The sequence below is a fragment of the Passer domesticus genome, chromosome 7 (assembly GCF_036417665.1).
Source record: "Passer domesticus isolate bPasDom1 chromosome 7, bPasDom1.hap1, whole genome shotgun sequence".
Lineage (NCBI taxonomy): Eukaryota > Metazoa > Chordata > Aves > Passeriformes > Passeridae > Passer > Passer domesticus.
The window spans coordinates 15,095,495-15,119,568 of NC_087480.1; the positions used below are offsets into that span (position 1 = coordinate 15,095,495).

A 24,074-nucleotide genomic window follows, 5' to 3' on the forward strand; every position below is an offset into this window, starting at 1 on the left:
TGGCTGGGTTTCAGGGGTGCTCTGCACCCCAGGCAGATGCCAGCATCCTGCTGGGGGTGACACTGATCCCATCCATCCAAACTCAGTAGAACATGCTGGGAGCAGCTGTCCTGCAGGGGTCAAAAGGGCCACCAGGTTGTAGCTGAGCTCTGCTGACTGTGATCTGGTGTGTGGCACCTCTGGGTGCCCAGGGCAGGGGAGACAGCTCAGTTTGTGTCCTCAGCATCCAGCCTGGAAACCCTCTTGCCTTCTACTTCAGTTGTACCAGGAAACAGGCTTTGCTCTGTCTTTTCCTTCTCTGGGTGCTGGATTCCTCAGGCTTCAGAGAAAACAACTCCCCAAAACCTCAGCAGTTTCCCAGGTCAGCAAAGGAGCCACACCAGGAGCTTGCTGCAAACACCAAAATGCCAAATCTGTAAACATGAGGTTTTTATACAAACCCAAAATCTGAAACCCGTTGGTACAGTATGTATTTGGAAGGGTTAAAGTCACATCTTCCAGTCTTTAATTACTTAACTATTCATTGCTTTCCTTAATGATAAACAGATGGAAGTAGTCTAGTTCCTTCCTGTTCTAGTTCCATTGATTGCATTGGACTGGCTGTTGGGCTTGATTTGGCCCTGACTGTTTATCAAGAAGTCTGTTCTGCATTTCAATGTCCCCATCCACCCACTTCCATCCCCAGGAGCATGTAGCAGCACTCTAAGGTGGGGGCTGCAGCACTGGGATGGCTGGGGCTCAGTGTGTGGCTTGAGCAGAGCCCAGCAACCCCAGGGTGTAAAACCCCAAATAACCTGTTATAAAATGCCTGCAGTATTATAATCATCCCTTTATGATTTTAAGGAGAGTGCTGGAGGGCATCACCCATGCTCATAGTTTCACATCTTGGTGTATTTTGCCCAGCATGTCCATACTGGGGAGGCAGAGAATTGGAAACAGAGTTTCCATGGCGGATGAGGTCTCCACATTTCAGGGCTGCCTCTCTGAACCTAAAACAACTTCGTGCTGCTGGGTAGTTCCAAAATGAGCAGGGAAGGTCACTCCAAAGCCCTTGGGGAGTTTAAGGTTTCAGAGTCTGGGTCCTTGGAGCCTGATTTGGTGCCTCATTGCCCAGCAGTGAGGTGCAATCACCTTCAGTTGCTTAAAAGCCAGGTGTGAGGAAGACAAGTGCTTTCCAGGCCTGATTTCAGCCAGTGAGTCCCCCACACCTTGGTCCAAGTGTGTGGGGCACATCCCAGTGCCTGTTCCTCTGGCAGCGTGGCTGTGCTGTCCCCCCAGCTGTTGCTGGGGCTGTCGGGCTGCAAACCCTCCACTCTGCCCAAGCTCAGCAAGTTGGTCCCCACAGCCCTCTGGCTGACCAGAAACAGGGCATTTATCCACTCTGTGCACGAGGCCAGCACCGTGGGCACTGCACTCGAGGGGGCTGAGGCCAGGGGGTAGCTGGCAGCCAGTCAGTAGGTCTCAGTGCTGCGGCAGGACGCGGGGAGGTGAGGGGAGGCAGCTCTTGACCTATTTTCCCTGGGCCCCTGCCATGTGCAGGCAGGGAGAGCTCTCCTGTGCCAGCTCTGGCGGTGCCTGTGCCAGCAGGGAGGTGCCCTGGCACAGGGCTGCTCCCCTTTCCCCGTGCTGGGGCACCTGAGGGGCATTGCCAGGTGCCCTCCACACGCAGGGCTGGCTGGCACAACCAAGGGCTGGCTCTGCAGTCTTCAGACCCTCTCCATTACCTTGATAAACTGCTGCTCCTCCAGCAGGTCCCAGTGCTCACACCCTAAGCACAGGATATGGGCAGGATCTGGCTCCAAAAGGGACTGAGCAGTGTTATCCTTCCTGCAGGGTATTTGCTCTTGCAGCCTGGTCGCCTGTCTGGGTTGCATTTGAGGAACCTGATCTTTGCCTTATGAATCTGGCCTTCTTTTTTATTTAAAAAACATGTCAATGAGAAAAACCACAAAAAACAGCCAACCACCCCCCAGCCCAAAAACCCACCTCAAATCCTTACTCTCCAGCAAATTCCAAGGGGTGTTCCACGTGGGCTGTGGCGGTGTTGGCCGGCAGAGCCTGCAGACAGCTTGCAGTGGCTCTGGAAGGTGTGTGCTCTTCTGTTTATCAGATGAGTGTTGCTCTGCAGCCTTCTGTTGATGAGCTAAATGCCGTCATCGGTAACTATTTCGCTCCTGCTCAGAAGAGGAGAGGGCCAGCAAAGGTGCCTCTTGCTGAGCCCTCAGGTGGCCTTGTTGTATGGGAAGGGCCTGGAAAAAATACCCATACTCCTTTCCATGAGAAACCAGGTGATGCTTTGGATCAGGATAAGTTGGGAGCAGCTAATTGGCCCCTGACACTGCTGTCAGCTCTGCAGGTGTTACACGAGGGGAGCAGGGTGTGGTGCATCTTCCCACCCGGGCATCTTCCCTCTGGAAATGGCCCCAAACAGGATCTGGGGAGGAGCACGGGGCACTGGCAAAGGACAGGGGGAGCTGCCTGTGGCAGAGCCAGGTCCTGGCAGCTCTGGTGGGTATCATGGGGAGGTTTTTTCCGTCAGTGAGTGACTGGTATTTGATTTTCCAACGCTGGAACGTTCGCTTTGTTGGCTCGTTCCCTTGGTTACGTGGTATATATTAAGTTCTTCATTTGACTTCCTTATACAATTAACTGGCGTTCCGTTGCGTGAATTTTGAAAACATAACCCGTGCTAAAACTTCCTGGTCAGGCCTGGCTGACCCCAGACACCACATCAAGCAAGCACCTACACCACTGTTTTTCCAGGAGCAGTGCAGAACACCGCTCAGCATTGGCAGCCAGGGATTTGGGGAGCAGGGCTGTCCCAGCTCAGCTGCCTGGCAGCCCTGGGCTGTGTGAGGGGTCTGTGCTGGGCTCTCAGTGCACCCCGGGTGCTGCTGGCAGCGGCCGCTCCCTGGCTCTCAGCACGGCTCACAGATTGTCACAGCTTTCTGCAGATCCCATCCCCAGGGATGTGTACGCTGTTCCTCTGCGGCCGTGGGTGTGCATATGGCTGGCTGTGTGGCAACTGTGCTGAATGCCAAAGCAGAGAGGACAATGTGTGTAGTAGCAAAGGGTGCCAGGAATCTGAGTTGCTGGAAAGGCGGGGAGAGGCGACGCTGCGCCCCACGCACCGGGATGCCAACTGCAGAGAGGGGTGGGATGGGATGGGATGGGATGGGATGGGATGGGATGGGATGGGATGGGATGGGATGGGATGGGATGGGATGGGATGGGATGGGATGGGATGGGGACTGTGCCGAGGGAGGCTCTGAGGGTGGCACTGGCCAGCGAACTGGCTGCACTCAGGATTAGTCAGTATGTGCAGATGAAAACAGGGAAAGGTGGCCCATTCCTCCCCTGTGGTGAGGGAAGCAATGCCCCTCTGCCCACAGGAGCACAGCACAGGGCGGTACTGTGGCAGAAGGTGGCACTGACCTTGTGTCCCTGACCGTCTGAGGCTGGCAGAGATCCTGCTGTGGGTTACTCTGCTTTTCTGCTGCAAGATCCTCCTGTAAGAGCTGGCCAAAGCCTTTCCCAATGAGCTGGGAGGATCTGAGCATCCTACTATTGGAGTATCTGATGTCCCAAACCTGAACTATCCCCTGAAATCTTCCTGTGGCTGAGAGGCACCAGGCACAGGGCACATCCAAGGAGGGACAACACACTCAGTCTGTGTTTGCTGGACCCTCATTCCCATCTTTTTGGCCAGCCTCATCCTTGAAGTGCAGTACAGGGTGTGGGATTGCTTTGGCATCCCGGGGCAGGGCATGAGGGTGTGTGGTGTCACAGGTGGCACAGCCCTACCCCAGATCCTGTCCTGCAGCACTGCTTCTCTGCATGGGCCCCTGATTGTTGCCACCCAGAAAAACTCCTGTTTCCTCTTCCTGCTTATCAATGGAGCCTCACCGCTGCCTCGCTGGGTTTTCTTCTGTGGTGTCAGATGATGGCTTTAGCATAAATGTTATGGTTGCTGTTCTCTCCATGGAATGACCCAGAACCCTGGGGTGTGGAGGATGGCAGGGGCAGATAGCAAGGAGCTGGGAAAGCAGGACACAGCCAGCATGCTGGTGCCTCATGAGGAGAACTGAATCCAAACAAAGGCATGTCAGCTCCAGTTTGGAATACAGGCTCCATGTGATCTGTGAGCCATCAGTTAATGGTGGATGTAAAACCCAGATGAGGAACCCTGCATGTTGTCCAGAGGCAGGACTGCACAGTGAGAGGTGTTTGCCTGCTGAGTGCAGCTTCCACTGCCTCTGCCTTGTCATACAGAACTACCCATGTCCCATCCCTTCTTTCCCAGAATGACTCAAATTATGAGGTTGAGTTCAATCCCCTCCAAAATAAATGTCAGTCAACAGTGTTCCCTGGAAGCCAAAAAGGCCAGCCTTGGCCTGGGGTGCAGCAGGGACAGCATCACCTGATGGGCAAGGAAGGATTGTGCGGCTCTGTTCCCACCGGGGCAGCCTCACCTCGAGTCCTGGGGCCACAATAAAAGGATATAAAGCTATAGAGAGCATCCAAAGGAGGCTGCAAAGGTAGAGGATGGTCTAGAGGAGACCATAGGAGGAAAGGGTGAGGTGACTTGGCTTATTCAGCCTGGAGGAGAGGAGGCTGAGGACAGAGCTCACCAGTCTGCAGCTTCCCCTTGAGGGGAATCAGAGGAGCAGACGCTGATCTCTCCTCTCAGGTGCTCAGTGACCTGAGGGAAGGGCACAAAGCTGTGTCAGGGCAGGTTTGGGCTGGGCATTAGGACAGGGTTTTTCACACAGAGGATGGTGGGACACTGAACAGGCTCCCAGGGATTGGTCAGGGTTCCAGGAGCATTTGGACAACACTCTCAGGCACATGGTGGGATGGCTGGGGGGACTGTGCAGGGCCAGGAGTTGGATTCCTTGACCCTCTGAGCTCCCTTCCAATTCAGTTTCCTTTGAAACTGTTGCTGTTAAGTGTTGGATGTTTCAGTAGCCAATTGCATTGCAAATCTTGCTAAATTTTAGGCCTTGGCAGCTGTTTCTGGCCTGATCCTGATGATATGGAGTGAAACTGCTACATTTTTCCTGTGCGCTGTTGATTATTTGGAGAATGGATTTTTTTTTTTTTTTTTTTTGAGTCTACATTTACCATTTTACAGCCTACAATTGCATCCCTTTTTGTTTCTATTCATTATGTTTCCAAGAGCTTTGCTTTGGTACTTTGGGTATGGGAGACTTTTAAGCGTGGGGATCAGTGGTGTACAGCACTGAGACAGGCTACACCATTTCTGTACAGAAGGGCATCACAATGTTTTCACCTCTTACTGTGCCCCACTCTCTCACACCTTGTTTCCTTTGCACCCAACTAATTTCGTAGAATAAATTAGCCTGAATTTCCTGTTAATACAGTCACGCCACGAAAAGATTTTAAAAATATAAGCTGCTAAAGGTGTTTATTATGTTATTATGTACAGACATTTTTTTCCCTTTAAATGGACCGACCCCCTCTCTTCCCTTCCTCAAGCAGTGAATTCCTGAGGTTAATTATATGCTGCATAACAAAGGTGTTATTTCTTTTTGTGCCTTGGGTTGTGTTCCTTTTCATGGCTGGAGAAATGAGCTGGGAGAATAAAGGCTTTGCACAGAAGTGCATTAAAGTCAGTGGGCTTTGGCTCATGCCCAGAGAGAAAAGCAGCACATGGTTTAATTCCATGGCAGGCTCAAGCAGTTGCATTTAAGGCTTTTTCAGCGGTGATGGTGCCGCTTTTAGGTTGGATTCTTCATGTTCAGCTAGCAGAGAGGAAAAACAAATTCCCCCAGGACCAGCAGAGAGTCGTAACACGCTGTCTCCCTCTCTGCAGATGAATGGCAGTGATGGGATGTTCAAGTATGAAGAGATCGTCTTGGAAAGGGTAAGTGCTCCTCGCTCACCCACCAGCAGCCTCCTCCCCCTCGCCCACCCCCGGCACAGCTGGCCCCCCACGCATCCTGCACAGCGATGGGGAGAGCTTGGGCTCTGCTCCCCGCTCTCTTTGGAGGCTTTACACCTGCTTTGCCAGCCTGGCTCCCACCAGGGTGGGCTTGCTGCTCCCCTCTCCCCCTGCACACCCCTCCAGAAGGGAGGGAGGAAGGCTTCTCCCTTGCCTCCCTCTTTCACACCCTCACCCCCACAAACTCATCAGTGCAGAGCACGGGGGGAGGCTCTTTGTCATTGCCTTTGTCAGAAGCAGAGGTGTGGGGAGCCCTGCTCGTGCAGACAGAGGTGGGTGCACCCCACAACTGGGCACAGGGACTAAAGCCACCCTGCCACCAGGCTCCTGTCACTCTAGGGCCTCATCCCACACAGCCTTGGGATGCTGGAACAGGTTATTTAGTGAAACAAACCACAACAGAGGAAGCTCCTGCTCAAGCCTTTTCTTTCTTGGCAACACAGAGGTGATGGCATGTGCCACACCAGCCGTGGCTAGAACCAGCTCCCCCCATGTGTGGGGTTTATCCAGGGCCAAGCCAGCAGCACGCAGGGCACCAAGGGCTTTCTGTTGCCCGGGAAGCAGCAGGGGAGGAGGGATGGAGAGGGAGCGGGAAAAGCTGGCCCAGGCTTTACTCCGAGAGGCAGGCACAGCCCTGCTGGCTGGGAATGGCTGTGGTGGGAGGCTGCCCCTCTCCCCACGGCACACCTTGCCTCCCCCTCGCTGCCGGGCTCAGCCTCGCCGCGTGGCCGGCGTTGCAGGGGAAGACGCAGCGCTCATTATTCTGTTCCTCTCTGCCTTTAGTCATCTCCCTCCTTCCCTTGGCTCTGCATCACAGAGGTGGGTGGACGGAAGGTTATCTGGGGCTGCCGCCTCACCCACCGCTTCCCCGGCGTGCCTGACGAAACCAGCCCAGAGGTTCCTTCCTTTTTGGGCTAAGTGCTTCTTGCTCTGGGCCCAAGTCACAGGCAAAAGCCTTGTCTCGGGGATTCAGAGCATCCTCTGTCCTCAGCCCATAGTGGGAACAGGGGAAGAGCTGGCAGGACCACACAGAGGCAGCACTCATTGATGCCCTCATTTCAAAGCCTCAGGCAGCAATTCATTCTCCAACAGCAAGAAACCATGAGGGAATCTCACTGCTTAGCAGCCTGAGCTAGTATGGACCATACCCAGGTCCTTCACCTGGTCCCTGGTGGGATCCAACAATCCTGTCTTAATGCAGAAGAAGCACCCTGGTGCCTGCAGGTGAGGCTGTCCCCTTGCTGGGGTGTTTGGCTTCCAGAATTGACCTCAGTGTACCCCAAAATCACTGGTCAGCCACTGTTATTAATCCTTGTCTTTTTTGTAAGGACAAGCATAAATGCAGCAGCATTTTGGGAGCAATAATAGCAGAAACACAATCTGCAGAGCGACGTGGCTTTGTGTTTACCCACCATATGTGTCCACAGCAGGAACTGCCCTGGCATCGTGGCATCAACCCTGATGTCAGCTAAGAAATCCTTGGACTCCTTTTTGAGGTTTATCAAAATAAAAATTAACACCTCCCAGATCATTTCCAGGTTTTGTGGCTAACCAAAGACCTTCCATAGACAGGCACAACTAATAGCTGGAGATCATTTTTCAACTCACCTGCCTTGCTGCAGCCAGGCTTGGTCTCTGTGACAGTAAAGAGCTTTTTTGAGCTAGGCACAGGGTAATCAGAACCCAGCATAGAGGAAAGAGAGCAGCCTAGACCTTTACTGTTGAATGCCTCTGTGTCACATGCCAGCCAAATCCCAGCTGGCCAGAGAGCATCCGGGAGCGCTGCACAGTGACAGGCATTGGTGGCTGCTGGTGCTGTGTCACCAGTGTCACAAAGCCAGCTCTGCATCGCTGCAGGAGCTGATGCTGGGGCAAAATTGCTGGGGAGAAGTGCAAGTCCCAGCTGGCTGTTGGTGCTAAATTATCCTGAGGAGATGGAGTTCCAGTGTGGCCCTCTGAGCCACAGGTCCCCTGGAAGAGCAGAGCACCCCCTCAGCTCCCACTGAGCACTGGGGCCATGGGCAGCCAGGAGAGCCACTTGTGTACAAGAGGCAGGCACAACTGTATGTGACTAAGTGTCAGCTCTTCCACATGAGGAAACAAGGCAAGAAGCCATCTGATTTTCAAGGCAGAGCAAAAAAGGCAGGAATTGTCCACTTGCATCAAGCATGGATCTGGAAGCAGCGCCTGTGAGTGTGTCACTAATGAGGATCCTGCAAGTGGGAGAGGCAGCACAGGGCCATGGCCACTCCATCCTGAGATGCTGGGGGAATGGCCTGGAGGTGAGCTGTGGTCCCTGCATTCCCCCCAGGCATAATTCGGCAGGAGAAGCTCAAGTGATGCTCCAAGCATGTCTGTGAGGAAAAGGAGACAGAACTGGAGAGCCCACTCCATCCTGATAGCCACCTCCACGCAAACCTGTAAATTTTGTCATCAGCATTGCCGGTCCCCAGCTGGGCTTTGTGCCAGGGCCACATCCCAGGGTGCAGAGGGGCAGGAGTGGGATGCTGGTGACTGGCACAATCCCCGCTGCTCTGTGCGGGCTGCGGCATCGGTGTCTCCTCCTGGGGAGCAGCCAGCAAGGGGAGGTTTTCTCCGCCAAGGACCACCTCCTCTTCCCCCAGCTCCCCGCCTGCCTTCGTCTCTCCGTGGAGACGCGGTGCTGAGGGAGGTCCTCGGCGGCTCCCACTCCCCCCTCCATCTGTTCAGTGCTCCACGCTGCTGCGCCGAGCACTCAGCTGAGGAACGCCAGCCTCTCCTCCAGCCAGCATCCCTCTGCCCCCTGAGCCGGGCACCCCGGGGTGGGAGAGCTGCTGCAAGGGCTCCTGCGCCCCAGGCAGTCCCACAGCTGGGGACCCGTGTAAGGAGGGCTGGCAGGAAGCAGTTGCCCCTGGGGGAAAGGCACAGCGTTTGATTTCCCACAGGGTAACTCTGGCCTCGGCTTCAGCATAGCGGGAGGCATCGACAACCCCCATGTTCCAGATGACCCGGGTATCTTCATCACCAAGATCATCCCTGGGGGAGCAGCAGCCATGGATGGCCGTCTAGGGTGAGTACAGGGCTGGGGGAGCAGCCAGGGTGTCACCCAGGATCTCTGCATGGACCCTCGAGGCCTATCCCCTTTTCCTGATGTGGTCCTTGGCCTCCATATGTCTCTTTCCCACAGCCAGATCCCCTCAGGACAGGGATGTCCACCATCACTGGCCACCAGCCTCCTGTCTGTAGCCACCCATCCTCCCCTCCCTGTATCAGGCTCCTTCTGCCATCCATCCCGCTGCAGCCCAGGGCAGGGATCCAGCCTTCCTTCTCATCTTCTTCAGGGTTGCACTACAGGAACCAGCACCACTCTCCCCCACTTTGGGAGGGATCACTTTCTCACCCAGCAGGGCGTGATCTGACCAGCTCGAGCAACTCTCATTTGTGTGGCTGGGGAGGGTGGCAGAGGGTGACCAGAGGAGGGTGGCATGGGCTGCTCGTTCCCCAGGGATGCTCAGGGCCATGCTGTGCCCACAGGGTGAACGACTGCGTGCTGCGGGTGAACGACGTGGATGTCTCTGAGGTTGTGCACAGCAAAGCTGTGGAGGCCCTGAAGGAAGCAGGCCCCGTGGTGCGGCTCGTGGTGCGCCGCCGGCAGCCCCCGCCAGAGACCATCATGGAGGTGAACCTGATGAAGGGCCCCAAAGGTGAGCCCCCCTCTCTGCTCGCTTGGCCAGGTGCCCCACTGCCCCACAGGACAGTGTGGGTGACCCCTCGGTGTGAGATGCCATGAGATGCAGGGCAGCCTCACGGGGATGTGGGATGCGAGGCGGCACCGCTGCAGTGCAGGATGCTGCAGGGTGGCTGAGCAGTGTGGAATGCTCTGGGACATGGGGCGTGGGACAGACCCACAGTGCTGGGGTGGCTCATTGCCTGCTGGGTTTGGGCAGGGTGTGAAGCCCAGTGAGGCACAGGGGCTGTGGTCTCTGTCTGTATGTCTATCTGTCTGTCCCTCACCTGCATTCTCACTCTCCCTCAGGCCTGGGGTTCAGCATTGCAGGGGGCATCGGGAACCAGCACATCCCTGGGGACAACAGCATCTACATCACCAAGATCATCGAGGGAGGTGCTGCCCAGAAGGACGGGCGCCTGCAGATCGGGGACCGGCTGCTTGCGGTAAGCCCCGTGGCCACAGCCAGCCATGAGGAGAAGCTGAACAGGTTCCACTGTCATGCAGTGTTGATCCTGAACCCTAGCACTCATCCTGTCAGCAGCTTCACCCTCTTCCCTGGGGCTCCTGCTGGGATGTTGCTGTGGGAGGGCAGGCACAGCAATGGCTGCAGGCAGGAGGGCCAAACCCAAGGCGATGGTCCCATGCCTCTGGAGCTACTGTGGCACCTCCCCTATGGAAAACCACTCCCGCAGGGCTGCCCTGGTCCCTGCCCTCCTGCTCAGCCCTGTCCCTTTCCCTCTGGCAGGTGAATAACACAAACCTGCAGGACGTGCGGCACGAGGAGGCAGTGGCCGCCCTGAAGAACACCTCTGACATGGTGTACCTGAAAGTGGCCAAGCCTGGCAACATCCACCTCAACGACATGTACGCGCCCCCCGACTACGCCAGCAGTACGTACGCCGCTGGCTGGGCTGTGGGGCTGTGGGGCACCTTGGTGCTGGGGCGGGGAGCAGGGCTGGGCTGGTCTCCGTGTCCTCATTGTGTGTGGATTTCTGCTCCTGATGGCCTTCTCCTCCCCTGCAGCCTTCTCAGCCATGGCTGACAACCACATAAGCCATAACTCCAGTCTGGGCTACCTGGGCAGCGTTGAGAGCAAGCCTGCCTATCCCATCCCTCCCCAGGTGACTCCGTCCCGGTACTCGCCTATCCCTCGGCACATGATCGGAGACGATGACTTCACCAGGTGAGTACCAGGCAGGAGCATCCCTGTCATGCTCGTTCTCATTCCCTCACTTTCCCTCTGTGGTGGCTTGGTGTCATCCCCACTGCCAGTGCAGAGCCTCAGAAGGACATTTGGAGGTGTGTGGTGCAATGCCTGAGGTCCCCATAACGAGGTCTGTGCTCACCCCCTGAGACCAGCCCTGCTGTGTCAGTCTCTGGCTTGCTGCATTCACTCCCTCTCCATTCCCTCTCCTACTCTGTCACAAGCCTTACACAACTGCATTTCAGCTTCATTCTCTTGCTTATTTCACAATACCTGCAATACAAGGTGTTCCCTGCCCTGATGGTGCCACCCAGCAGTGCCACAGGCTGCCAGGATGTCCCCAGGTGGAGCTGGGACAGGGGTGAAGGGCCAGGGGGAGCTCAGCCTTGCAAACAAGCCATGCTCTCTGAGACTGGCATCCCAAACCACCCGCACTCAGGTGTAATTCCAATGACTGCCAGCCCCTGGCCTGACAGCCTCCTGTCCAGCCCTGGCACAGCCCCTTTGCCCCATGCTGCATGAACAGGTTTGTTTCCTGAAGCCAGGAAATAAAGAGGAGCACAAAGAAAACATTGCTGTGAGCCTAAATGTGGTATAAAACTTCTCCAAAGCCTCAAGCTCAGGGTGGGAGAGAGACACCTGGAAAGTCCTGCTCTACTAGCTGATTCTTACAGCTTACCTTCTTCTTGTCACAGCCCTGGGGGCAGTGCTCTGAATGTGCTATCCCGAGGGCCAGGGCTGTAGCGCTTAGGCTGATTAATGAGGACCAGCATTTGACTTAGCCTTAGGGCTGGCTCTGCTGTTTGGGACAAGGTTGCAGGCTGGTTTTGGGAGTGTGCCTGCAGTGGAAGATGCAGTAGCTTTGTCCAGGGTGCTCCCATTCTGCAGGTGAGTGGTGGATGCTGGAGTGGGAGTCCCTGACTTGCCATCTGCTCTCAGGTCTGCCATCCCCCTGGAGAGTGTCTGCACTCATCTTTTCATGGGGCTTTCTCACTTCTTGGTGCTCAGCCACAGCTGGGTGTCCCTGTACACCATGACCTGTGCAGCACTGTCTTCCACCCTCACCCACTTCTCCCACAGGTCTTGGCACCATCAGTGCCATTCTAGAGCCTGTTTCTGGCACGGCATCCTCAGCAGGTGTAGCAACTTCTGTGCTGTCAGGGCACAGGGGGATGATGCAGGAGCAGTGCTGTCTGCCATTACAGTGCACCACAGAAGGGAATGAGTCCCAATATTTGCAAAACACACCAGAGACCCTGGTCCCAGCAGGTGTCCCTTCTTGCGCATGCCAACATTCCAATTTGTGGATTAGAGAGCAGAAAGAGCAACCCAGCTTAGGCTTAGCCAGTGGCAATGGCACAGTGATGGCCCAGCAGTGGCTTGGCAGTGGCAGTGCCACAGTGATGGCCCAGCAGTGGCTCAGTTGTGGCTTGGCAGTGGCAGTGGTGTGATCAGGGCTCTCCAGTGGCTTGGCAGTGGCTTGGCAGTGACAGTGGCACAGCAATGGCTCAGCAGTGGTTCAGTGGTGGCTTTAGAGTGACAGTGGCACAGTGATGGCTCGGCAGTGGTTCAGTGGTGGCATGGCAGTGACAATGGCACAGTGGTGGCTTGGCAGTGGCCATGGCACAGCAATGGCTCGGCACAGCCCTGATGCAGCACGTGCTGGTGGCCACTAGAGGATGGTGCTGCCTTGTGGAAGGCCCCACTGCAGACAGGCTGGCATCAGTGTGCCAGGCACAGCCCCCTGCTACCCAGCAGGTCCACAGCCTGCAGTGGGCTCAGCACTTGGCTCGTGCTTCCCAGGAGAGTGCTGAAGGCCTCCTGTGCAGCACCTAGGGCTGGGAACCAAAGAATCTGTTTTCCAGTGAGCTCCACCACAGCAGCCCAGACCCAGCACAGCCCCACAGGATCCCCTCAGCTGCTCTGTGCTGAGGTCCCAGTGTTAACACTGTGACATTCAGCATGGCATCTGCCTGGAGAATCTGTGTCATTCCTCCTGTGAGGAGGATGGAAGCCAGGAGTGCACGTCAGGACTGAGACCTGTGATGTGCCTCTCTGGGGCTTCATTTCCTCCCCTTGTTCTTGTAGGGTCTCTTCACCTTCCACCCAAGCTGTCTGGTCCTCACGGGTGCTGGGGATGCTCCCCCCTACCCTGGGCTGAGGTTGTGCTTCCTGCACGCTGCTTGGGCAGCAGCAAAACCCGAGGGGCAGAGCAAGTTCATCTCCTGGTTGGAGGCAGGGTTTGCAGACCCAGAAACCTGACCTATTTCTTCCCCTGAGAGAACTCTAGCCCTAGGCACAGCTTTGCTGCAGAGGGACTGATGGCTGCAGCCCTCCCTGCCCCCTCACAACTGCCCCTAAGCCAAGTCCTGTAACATCTTGAGGACTTGGGGTTGAGCATCTTTTGACTCAGCATCTCTTCTGATCTGGTTCTGGTGTGTTCCAGCCCCCCACCCCAGTGCCCCAGGGCTCTCTCAGCACAAGCCTGCCAGCTTTTTAGGGTGCCTCACTCAATGCCATGCCTGGGCTGCAGGATCTCTCCTAATACAGCCCAGAGATCTCCCTCTGATACCTGGCAGGTGAGTGGTTGGTCAGGCTGCTGAGCCCCATGTCAGGCCTTTGGTCCTTGTGGTACCCAAGGAAGTGCCCAGGATCCAGCCACACTGATGCTCTCCAGTATCATGTTGGCTTGCAATCACCACCAGCCTGTGCTAATTGTCTGGCATCATTTATTCCTTATTTCAGTCCAGAGCTTGAGCTGGGAGCTGCCGTTGTTCCCATCACATTGTTTTTTTCTCCCAGACAAAAACTGGCACAGGAGTTTTGCAATGCCAAGCTGTCTTTCTGCTTTTGCCTGCCTATTGTTTGAGCTGTGACAGAATTAAGTCATCAAAAAATGCAGGACTTCTGCTGAGCTGTGCAGGTCTGTGGCACTGGAGGGGCTGTAGGCACACTTGCCATGCTGTGGAGGGGATTGATCCCGCCCTCCTGGCTCGTGGCATCTGATGCCACCATGCAGTTCAGTGTTTCTGTGTGTCATTTCACAGTGGATGCTCTGTCTCTGTCCGTGCTGTGTCTCATGTCACTCCACCTGCCACCTCTTCAGGCTCTTTATCAGTCTCCACAGTGCTGAGGGCTGAGTCACACCAGGCTGCACTCGGGTGACTCCAGCCCCACCAACGTGCCACGAGCCCTGGGCACAGAAGAGCCTGTCACCAGCTTTGCCTCTCCTCACCCCGATGTCTCCCTGTCCCTTATGTGTCCTTCCAGGGAGCCCCGGAAAATCATCCTGCACAAAGGCTCCACCGGCCTGGGCTTCAACATTGTTGGGGGGGAAGATGGCGAGGGGATCTTTGTGTCCTTCATCCTGGCTGGAGGCCCTGCTGACCTCAGCGGGGAGCTGCGGAGGGGAGACCGAATCCTCTCGGTGAGTTGGTGGGGCCCCCGCTGCCCCTTCACGGCCCCCCACGGCCCCGGCTGGGCACGGTTCTGTGGGGTTCATCCGGTGCCGGTGTGTTGGCACGGCCCCGGGGTGGGACAGCGCTGCTGCCTGCGCTGGCCGGGTACCGGGGTGCCGGTGCTGGGGGTGCCGGTACCAGGCGTGGTGCTGGGGGAGCAGTGGCAGAGCGATGAGGCTCCCAGAGAGTGGCTAACGGTGCAGGGGCGGGGCAGCGGGGCCGAGGCGCGGGGCAGGCCCCCGTGGCTGGTGCCCCGCGGGTCCGGTTCACGGGAGCCGCTGTGTCCCGCAGGTGAACGGCGTGAACCTCCGCAACGCCACCCACGAGCAGGCGGCGGCGGCGCTGAAGCGGGCGGGGCAGACGGTGACCATCATCGCGCAGTACCGGCCCGAAGGTACCGCCGGGGCCACCGGGACCGGGACCGGGACCGGGACCGGGATGGGGATGGGGACCGAGCGGGATATGCAGATGAGGGGCGTGGCTATGCAGATGAGGCCGTTGTGATATGCAGATGAGGGGGCGGGGCATGGCTGGCGCGCCGTCGGGAGGCCGGGGCGGGGGGCTGCGGGCGAGGCGCCGCCGGGGGGCGTGGCCCGGGGGCGGGGCGGGTGCCGATTGGCCGGCGCGGAGGGGGACGGGGCCGCGGCGTCCCGCCGGCCGTGCCTGCGCGGCTTTGTGTGAGGGCCGGGCGGGTGCGGGGCCGCGGCCGCCCCGCCTGCAGGTGAGCGCCCGGGACCCCGGGCAGCCCCGCCGGGACCCGCCGGCAGCGGGGCGCCTCACGGGCCGCGGTCGTCTTCGGGGGAGGGGGAAGAGCTCCGCTTGGTGGAGGGCGTCGCCGCGAGGCCCGGCTCCGTGGGGTCCCACGGGCCTCGCGGTCGGGACCCCGCGGTCGGCAGAGCTCGGGGGTCGTGGAGGGCGACGGCGGTGCGGGCGGGGCTGGAGCCGGGGCGCCGCTGCTGAGCTGGGGCTCGTCCCCCCTCTGAGCATCCCACCTGCGGCGCCGCCCCCCCGCCTTTCGCTGGGTTCGGGTGCCCTGGCAGCGGCCGGGGCTGGCGGTCCCGCCGGGGGCAGCGGCAGGGCAGCGGCGCTGCCCGCACACTGCGGGGCCGGGCGGCAGCGCTGGCAGGGGGGCCCGGGCTGCTCCGGGGCTGCTCCGGGGCTGCCGCCGTGCCCGGGGCCGCACCGTGCACGTGCCGGGATGCGGCCGTTCCCGTCCGCTGGAAAACACGTCCGTCCTGGGCCCCGCTGGTGCTCTCCAGCAGCTTTGTCCAGCAGCTGCTCCAGTCCTCGCCCAGGAGGCCGATGTCCCCCTAGGCATGCCCTGCATCTCTTGCCTCCTCTGGGCGAGGTCCTGCTGCTCCCGGTGTGCCCTGTTCCTCCATCCCATGGCAGAGGCCACTGGGGCACGGAGTCATTGGTGCTGCTCAGGGCTGTGCTGTGGGTGTGGGGTTTGTTTGTTTTGGCTTTTTTCTTTCTTTCTTTCCAGGAAGCGCTTAATGTTCTCGTATTTCTGGCTCCCTTTGCCACTTGAGATTTGGCAAAGACACCAACCAAGAATGGTTCTTAAATGTCAGACTGGACAAGGCGGAAATGTAGACCGTAGACCGAGGCGGAAATGTCAGTGTGTTGTAGCTGGTGACTTTCCATGTCCCTGGTGGTCCCTGGCACGTGTGGGCATCAGCACCCAGCACAGGGCTGCAGCCATCCTGGGAAGGCAGAGTTGTGGCTCTGGAGTACAGGCTGTTGTAACTTGGAAGTTGCCCTCAGTGCTCCAGAGGCTTGAAGGGCTGGAAGTCATGGGGAAAGATTTCCGTGGTGTGATCTCCCAGTGTGAGTGAGGCTGGACCCACTCAATGGCTGTGTGCTCTCAAATGTTTGCCTGGTCTGTGTTTGTCATGTGGAAAGAGCAGGAGAGATGGATTGTAGGATGCCAAAGGAGGAGATGCTGGGGGAAAGGGGATTTGAGAAGTTCTTCCCCACTAGCAGAGGTGGAGGATGGCACCTGTCTCTGGTACCTGAGCGTGGGCAGGGCTTGCCTTGGGGTGCTGGATGAGCACAGTGTGCTCTGTGTCTGCCCTCGCTGGGGCTCCAGGGGGCAGAGGCTGCTTGTGCAGGTCTCGGGGGCTGAGGGACCCTCCTTGTTTTGTGCTGCCAGACACTAGGAGGGAAAAAAAGCAAAGACCAAACCAAGAAGGGTTAGAAAGAGGAGCTGCTGTCCTGCCTTTCTTCTGAGCACCAGCACCTTTGACCACTGCTGCCTGCTGTCAAGGAGGGGGAGTGATGGTTCCTTGGAGTTTTTGTGAGCTCTGTTCCCTCTGAGCACTTCTCCCCCTAACCTTTGCCTGCTGCTGTCACCAGCACTTGGATTTAGCAATTTCCTCTCCTCACACCCCATGCAACAAAGCTTTGACATTCCTCACCTGAAAATATAAAAAGTTGTATTATGGCCTTTCTCTGAGTCAGTCTGTTCAAAGGGGAGTTCCAGGGCTGTGCAATGAGTTCTAAAAGCTTCTGAGCTTTCCCTGTGGCTGTGCTTCCTTCTGCTTTCCTCAGCCTGTGGCGGGAGGTGTCTGTGCAGAGGGAAGGTGTCTGGGGTCAGGGTGCTAGAAGGCTGGGCTGAATCTGTCACTAGTTTTTGCAAGTGGCTGGGCTGAAAGCTGTGACTGAGCATTTCTGGGCTGTGCTGGTGGCCTGGCCTGGGCAGAAGTGTTTGGATACAGGGCTTTATGTGTACTCAGGGGCTGCTTTCCAACGTAGCTCCCCCGTCTGCCAGCGTCTTTCCTTTGTGCTGTCTCCTGGTGCCCAGATGCAGACCCAGGGCTTTGTTGGCTCTGCTGGGTGTGTTTGCAGGTGTGTCACACACATGTGCTGGTTCTGGGTTCTTGGGGTAGGCAGGTGACCCCTGCCTGTTGATAGTGGTCTGTAGCACGTGCACACTCAGGGATTCCACTCAGGATGGAGCTCACCCCTGGGGACAGAGTCAGGCCCAGCTCTAGGAACACCCACACCCTGGAAAGGGAAAAGCAGTGGGAGGGTGCAGGGGTGTTTTTGTCCAGCTGCTGAGTGAGAAGAGCAAACATCCTGGCACACGGTGCCATGGCACTCATGGCAGGAGGTGCCAGCTCACCTGTTACATACTTCTCAGTCTTGATAAACATGTCCTGAACGTGTTGAACACTGTGGGGATCAGCCCTGGCTCACCTCCCTGCTGCACCCTGGGCAAGCTTCCTGGGAGGGTTTCAGCTGCACAGGAGGTCTTCCAGAGTCAAGGTGCAGAGCCAAGGTGGCCCTAAGATAGGGAGCAAAGGCAGGAGCACCCCTTGTTGGGGGTGACCTGCTGGTAATTGTCTCAGACTGTTCAATGTCCATTTTAAAGGGTGCCCATGGCACCTGGCAGTACCCTGTGCTCAATCCTGGGGTAACCTTGTCTCCCCTGTGCTGGGAGGGAGGCACTGGGTTTGTTTTGGGGCTGGCTGCTCCTCCACTCTCTGCCCTCCCACAGCTGAGCAATGTGGGTTGGTGGCTCCTTGCAGACCCTTCCTAGGGCAGGAGTGTTTGCTCTCTGGGGCTTAAAGCCAGAGCAGCCCCTGTGTCCTTCAGTTTGCTGCAGCCAGCCTGGTTTGTGCTTCTTGCCATGTTCGTGGGCTTTTCCCACCCCTCCCAGCTGTGTGGCCACTCCAGCAAAACTAGGAATGTCCCTTTCCATGGAATGCCCCAGCTGAAATGGGGGCATTTGAGAACTTTGGGCTGCTTGCAGGGGGATGCCATTTCTGGCAGGGCAGTGGCATCCACAAGTTGCCCTTCCAATGCCCCCACCCTGATGCTAGGGGTGGAGAAATCTCCTTTTGCCCTGTGTTTCCTGTCCAGTCACAGGCAGTGCATCCTCCACACTTGGAGAAGAGTGTTGCAGGAGTGTGAGTCTGTGCAGCAGGAGCAGTGGTCCCCTCCGTGTGGGGTGTGCAGGGAATCTGTGCCCCAGCAGGGTTTGCCATGACCTGGCTGGGGACAAAGGTTGTAGTGGTGCTTTCTGGGGGAAAACAGCCCTTCTGTACCAAAGAGGGTTTAAAAAGAAGCTGTACCCACTTCTGACAGATGTTCCTCTGGGATTCAAGAGCTTATGGGTATTGCAGGGCAGAATGAGCTGTGTGGGTCAAGAGATGTGGAGTGAGATGAAGATCAATTCCCTCTGCTGAGAGCTCCATAAAACCCTGCTGCTGCTTTGGTGGCAGAATCCAGTTTTCTTGTAAAATAAGCATTGTCCATGCCTTGCTGCATCTGTGTTTCCCTGTGCCAGCAGGAAGGCAGGTGAGGCAGTGGGTGCCCCTTGGCATGGGGCAGCCAGGGTTCTCATGGTCTCCAGCTGACCCTGCCTGGTGTTGCAGCAGCTCTGGGTGTGGTGTGGCAGGAGAAGGCGCTTTGCATGGAGTTTCTGTGTGCCACCTGGCAGTTTTTGTGTGTACTGCCTTTTGTTTTTCCCAACCTTAGGTAAAAACGTATCTTTGGTAGCTGGGTGTAGCAGGGGGATACACAGGCTGTAGGGCTGGAGTCAGGAAATGCTGAGCTGCAGCTGCATCATCCCATAACCCCAGCCCTGCTTTTGTCTGCACTGACAGTGCATGGGAGAGGGGCTGGCTCCCAGACAAAGCCCACAGAGCATTTCTGAGCAGTGTTGCTGCTCTTCCTATGTGATGTGGCTCCACAGGCCCAGCACAGCTGTGGCTCTGCTCTGCAGCAAGCGCTTGCCTCCACAGCTGAGCTGCCATGCTCCCCTCCCTAGAATTAAAACCCAAGCCACATCTAAAACACTGGGTCATGGACAAGACTTTCCAGGCAAGTCTTACAGCAGAGATGAGCCTGGTCCCCTCTCACCTGTAACTGCAGGATGTGCCCAAGGAACAAAATCAAGGATGTGAGGCGAGGTCTGGCAGTGTGGGCTGTGCAGTGCCAGCAGCTTTCCTGGAGCCACAGTTGCTCTTTCCTCATTCGGCCCTGGGAAGGGAGGCCTGGTGCCTCCACCCTCTGCGTGTCAGCCCGACCTTTACACCCGGCTGAAGGTCGGGCTGCTGAGCGCCGGGTGCCGGCGTGGCGGCTGCTCCTGCCCAGCTGCCTGGCAGGAAGGTGCTGGTGTCTTCTGGAGGGTTCCCCAGCTCTTCCTGCACGTCTCTGTCGCTGGGATGTAGAAGGTGAATTCCTCCTCCCTGCTCCTCTTCCAAGGGCAGGGACTTTGTGTTTTGCCTCCTTTTCCCCATTGCTGCTGAGGAGAAGGTCTTTGCTGCCAGCAGAGCGGTAGCTGGGGTCTCCCCCAATGGCTGTGGTCATGTCTCCCTGCTCCAGCTGAGAGGCAGTGGTCTCCTGGAGGGGCTCTTGCTCTCTCTGCATGTTTGCACTGCTCTGTAGGTCAGCAGGTTGCCAAGTCCCAGCCGTTCCCTCAAGGAGCTGCAGCTCAGCAGCAGTGGAGGTCACAGCAGCCATTGCCTGAGCTGCTGTGGGCAGTTGTGGTGGGGTTGGGAGCAGCTGGAACCCTGCCCGCTCAGATACCCTGCCTGGACTCCTGCACAGTTCTGTAACCTCTTCATCTTTAGTCCCTCGTGTGCAGGGACAGACAGGCTGGTGGGCAAGCTGCCTTGTGGGGATCAGCCCGGGGTCAGCTGTGCCTGTCCTGAGCAGCCCTGTCCCCGCAGAGTACAGCCGCTTTGAGTCCAAGATCCACGACCTGCGGGAGCAGATGATGAACAGCAGCATGAGCTCCGGCTCCGGCTCGCTCCGCACCAGCGAGAAGAGATCGCTCTATGTCCGGTAAGGCCCCGCCTGCTCCCGGCACATCCCTGCGGGGCTGGTCACAGCTCAGCCGGGCTGTGCGGTGCCTCGGGGGGTGGTGTGGAGGGGGACACGGGGGGTGAGTGCCGTGGATGCATCACAGAGCCCGGAGGGTGCCGCAGGGAGAGCACTGGCTTCGCAAGGCTGGGTGCTCGCATGCCTCTCCCAAGGACTGCTCCAGTTTGGAAAGCAGTGGTCTCTGCAGAGCCTGGGTGGCTGCTGGCCAGCCCAGCACACTGGGGAAACCAGGGGAATGATGGGCATCCAGCCCTGCTTCTGCCCCAGGCAGCTCGTGGCAGCTTTCAGGGAACTCTCCTCGAACCAGCAGACAGGCTTCTCCTTGTCTCGTCCTGCCACTCCTGTGGCAGGATCTGGCTGGATGGGAGATGAGCTCTTAGGAGGATTATTGCTCTGAGCCCTCAGAGCACTTTTGGTCTGGAGCCAGGTGCAGGACAGGCAGGCAGGGGTTAAACAGCCATGCAGCTCGAACTGCTGCAAGTCCTGTGTGGACAGGACAATCCCTGCCTGCCTCCTGCCACCTCCTGCCTGCCACAGCGCCAGTGGGATGAGTGCTAATGAGTAATTTTAACTTGGTAATTAAAATAATCCTGTAAATCCTTACTCTGCACAGTTTGTTGCAGGTGAGGCTGGCAGGAGCAAGGGATGCTTCTTCTCCTTCCCTCTGAGAAGGATGGCAAGGGCCAAGGCTGCATGTGCCTCAGCCTGTATCTCCCACTGCATGGCTGCTCCATGAGAGGGACTTCAGGCATGGTGGATGTGTTGCAAGCCTGGTATGGCAGGAGGGGAGAGCTGCAGCTCTGGGCTCCTGCAGTTCACACCTTCCCACAAGTCTCTGCAGGCAGCTTGCTTGATTTAGCATCTCAGGGCTTCCTGGGGGTGTGTGACAGCTGGGTGCAGTGTTGAATAAACATCATCTTGTTAGTCCTGCCCTCACTCCCCTGCTGCCCTGTGTGTGGAGGAGGGTTTAGGCTGGGTCCAGCTTGAGTTGAGCCTGTTCTCTGCCTGGAAAGGTGCTCATGTATCAAAGTATTCCTGTGAACCAGAGAGCTCCCTGTTGCCTTCATGCTGCTAGTAGCATTTCGTCATTCTTGGTGCACCCCCCCCCATGGGGCTTTGGAGGCCTCCACAGCACTGTGTCCCTCACACACACCCAGGTGGAGCTGGGCTGTGCCTTGCTGAGAGGGCGATGCCAGGGGAGAGCTTTTCCCCAGTGTGGCCCATCACAGCACTCTGCTCGACACACACCCTGCAGACGTGCTTGAAGGAGCTGCCGGGTGCCCAGGCTGCCCCAGCCCTGCTGGGCGGGGTAGTTTCAAGCACAGTTTACCTGAAACCAGCTGAGCTGCTGTGCTGTGGACAGGACATCAATTACAGGACTTGCTACGCAGCTGCCTGAGTCAGCCCTGTGGGGCTGCGCTGCGTCCTGTGTGCTGTGGGAGGGCTGCAGCTGGGGACCCGAGTGCCTGCTGAGTGGAGCTGATGTGGGGGTGCTGGAGTTTCAGCAAAGGCAGGGGCAAGGCAGGTTCACATCCTGCCTGTCACCTCCCTGCCCTGCCGCAGGGCAAAGTCTGCCTGCTGGGTGGGGATGGAGGTCAGGCAGGCATTGTGCCTGGGCACCAGGAGGAAGCCATGGGAGTCCTTGGCACTGCTTGCCTGCCCTCCAGCCAAGCCATCTGCTCTCCTGGCCGTGGGTGCTGGGAGCTGGCCTGGGGACAGAGCGGAGCTGCCGTCTGCCCCTGTGTCCCCGAGCCACGGTAGGTCCTGCATGCCAGCCCAGCCAGGGCTGGTCTCCTGGGGCACCGTGCCTCGGGGTGCCCAGTGCCTCCTGTGCTGGCTCTGCAGTGTCCTGTCCCTGCAGAGATCTTGCTCTGCCTGTCCTGGGGTGGCTGCTGCTGGAGGAGCATGGGCCCTGTGCCGCTCTGCAGGGCAGGCTGCAGGGAGTGGGCAGGGCTCCTCTCAGCCTGCCTGCCTTTGGAACCGGCCTGACCAGTTCCCCAGGGCCTTGGCCAGGGGCACTGACCTCACAGCGGCCTGTCAGCCACATGCAGCCTTATCTCCTGGCCTGGAGCTGCCTGCAAGGCTTGATTACCTCCGGCCAAAGCACCCTTTGGTGCTCTGCAGCCACGCTGCCCTGCAGAGGGAACAGGCACAGGAGCTGCCCCAGCCCTGAGCAAGCTGGGCAAGGAGAACAGATCTGCTGGCTGAATGTATCTGGATGCATAGGACACAAAGGTTTTGTCCCAAAGAAGCCTCCCCATGGGGCAGCCCTTCTTCTTCCCATTCAAGACCCAGCCCCAAGTGCCCTGAAGGTTTCATAGCCCAGCACTCCCCTGACAGAAATGCCCTCCAAGCTCTGCTGCTCCACAGGGACGTGATCCCACAGCCCTTCCCCTTAAAGTGTGCTTTTAGACCCCCTTTGGAGTCCCCCAGTGCAAGGGGGTAATGAGCAGAACAGAGGATGTCTCCTGCTTGCAGAAGGTTTATTAGGGCCAGGATTAAACCAGCAGTAAGCCAGTGTTTGCAGTGCCTGGGCCCATGCTGGGCTGGGGGCCAGTGGGGCCAGTGTCCCAGGAGCAAATACAGAGGTTTTGATGCCAGTGCTTTTAGTAAAGCACTGTTCCTTTCTTTGTCTTTTTGCAAGCTGATGCATCAAAGCAGACACAGTTTGTGTGATCTGACATTAGTAGAACAAGTTGCAGGTGAAGCCACTGAGAGCAGCTTATGGGTACAGGCTGCTGTGCTGTGTATGATGTACATGTGCAGGAAAAGTATTAGTGCTCCTCTTGTGAAAAAACAGCCTCTTTTCTATAGCTGGTTAGTTTAATTTTGAAGATAATTTTAAACTCAATAAACTGTTCTCAAGGGAGGTGTTTAGGGGTATGAAAAGGATCAGTTGTGGAAGGAGATACATATACCCTGAGATGCATTCCTCATTCACAGGCTCTGTACATAAATAAAGGCTGTGCTCAATGCCTTGGTGGTCTGGTGGTCTCTGCCTGTGCAACCACCTACCAGCAGTGGGGTCTGATGTTCCCTATCCCATTCCTTGGCCCCACAGCCACGGAGGGATGGATGGTGGGGAGCAGCCCTTCCTCAGGCTGCTGCTCTGGGCCTGCCCTGCTCACTAACCACAGACACTTTCAGTGCATCTGTGGCTCGTGTGCACCCTGCAGCTGGGGTCAGCAGTGAGTTCTCTCAGTCACTGTTGTTCCTGCACTGCACTCTCCAGGGCTTGTGCTGAGCCTGCCCGCCCAGGGATGTGCAGGTGGCTGGCATCACTGCTCGCCTTGGCAGGGCTTGGGTTAAACTTTGTAAGGTGTGAAGGTGGCAGTGCCCCAGGAGGCTGGCACTGCCGCTGCCCTGGCTGCCTGGCCGTGCTCAGAGAAGGCACTGCTGCTCTCTGCTCCTCCTCAGAGCCCTGTTTGACTATGACCGGACCCGGGACAGCTGCCTGCCCAGCCAGGGGCTCAGCTTCTCCTACGGGGATATCCTGCACGTCATCAACGCCTCGGATGACGAGTGGTGGCAGGCCAGGCTGGTCACCCCCCACGGCGAGAGCGAGCAGATCGGGGTCATCCCCAGCAAGAAGAGGTGAGTGTCCATCAGCAGCAGCTGTCACACTTGTGACCCCAGGATTTCCCTGAACTCTGCAAGCCCCGCAGCCCCCAGGGCCCTGCTCAGGCTGGGATCCCCTCGTGGTCCCAGTCCCCCCGTCCCTGTGCAGCGTGCAGGGCAGCTTGGTTGGGCTGAGGCTGTGTGCAGGTCTCCCTAGGCAGGTGTTCTCCAAAGCTGGGTGAGACTCCAGGTGAGGAGGGGAGTAGTCAGCCCCCTCTGTGGTCCCTGTGGGGATGGGGAGTTGGTGTTAGCCAGTCTGGGTCTTTGTGTGAGAGCAGAGTCACA

The 24,074-nt window shown here is 57.7% G+C and overlaps 1 protein-coding gene across 10 annotated transcripts in view; it reads left to right on the forward strand.

The window, feature by feature from the left end:
- The window catches only part of DLG3 (discs large MAGUK scaffold protein 3), a 75,617-nt gene that overhangs the window by 40,220 nt on the left and 11,323 nt on the right, over positions 1–24,074 (forward strand). For all 10 annotated transcript variants that reach the window (XR_010365898.1, XM_064426997.1, XM_064426989.1 and 7 more), the window contains 10 exons: positions 5,837–5,887; positions 8,890–9,014; positions 9,479–9,648; positions 9,981–10,117; positions 10,420–10,564; positions 10,698–10,857; positions 14,149–14,305; positions 14,628–14,730; positions 20,018–20,132; positions 23,589–23,765. Coding sequence is in view for 9 of the 10 variants with exons in the window: in XM_064426997.1 (XP_064283067.1) it covers positions 5,837–5,887; positions 8,890–9,014; positions 9,479–9,648; positions 9,981–10,117; positions 10,420–10,564; positions 10,698–10,857; positions 14,149–14,305; positions 14,628–14,730; positions 20,018–20,132; positions 23,589–23,765 (1,340 nt within the window). In the remaining variant the exon portion in view is untranslated. The remainder of the gene's footprint in view (positions 1–5,836; positions 5,888–8,889; positions 9,015–9,478; positions 9,649–9,980; positions 10,118–10,419; positions 10,565–10,697; positions 10,858–14,148; positions 14,306–14,627; positions 14,731–20,017; positions 20,133–23,588; positions 23,766–24,074) is intronic.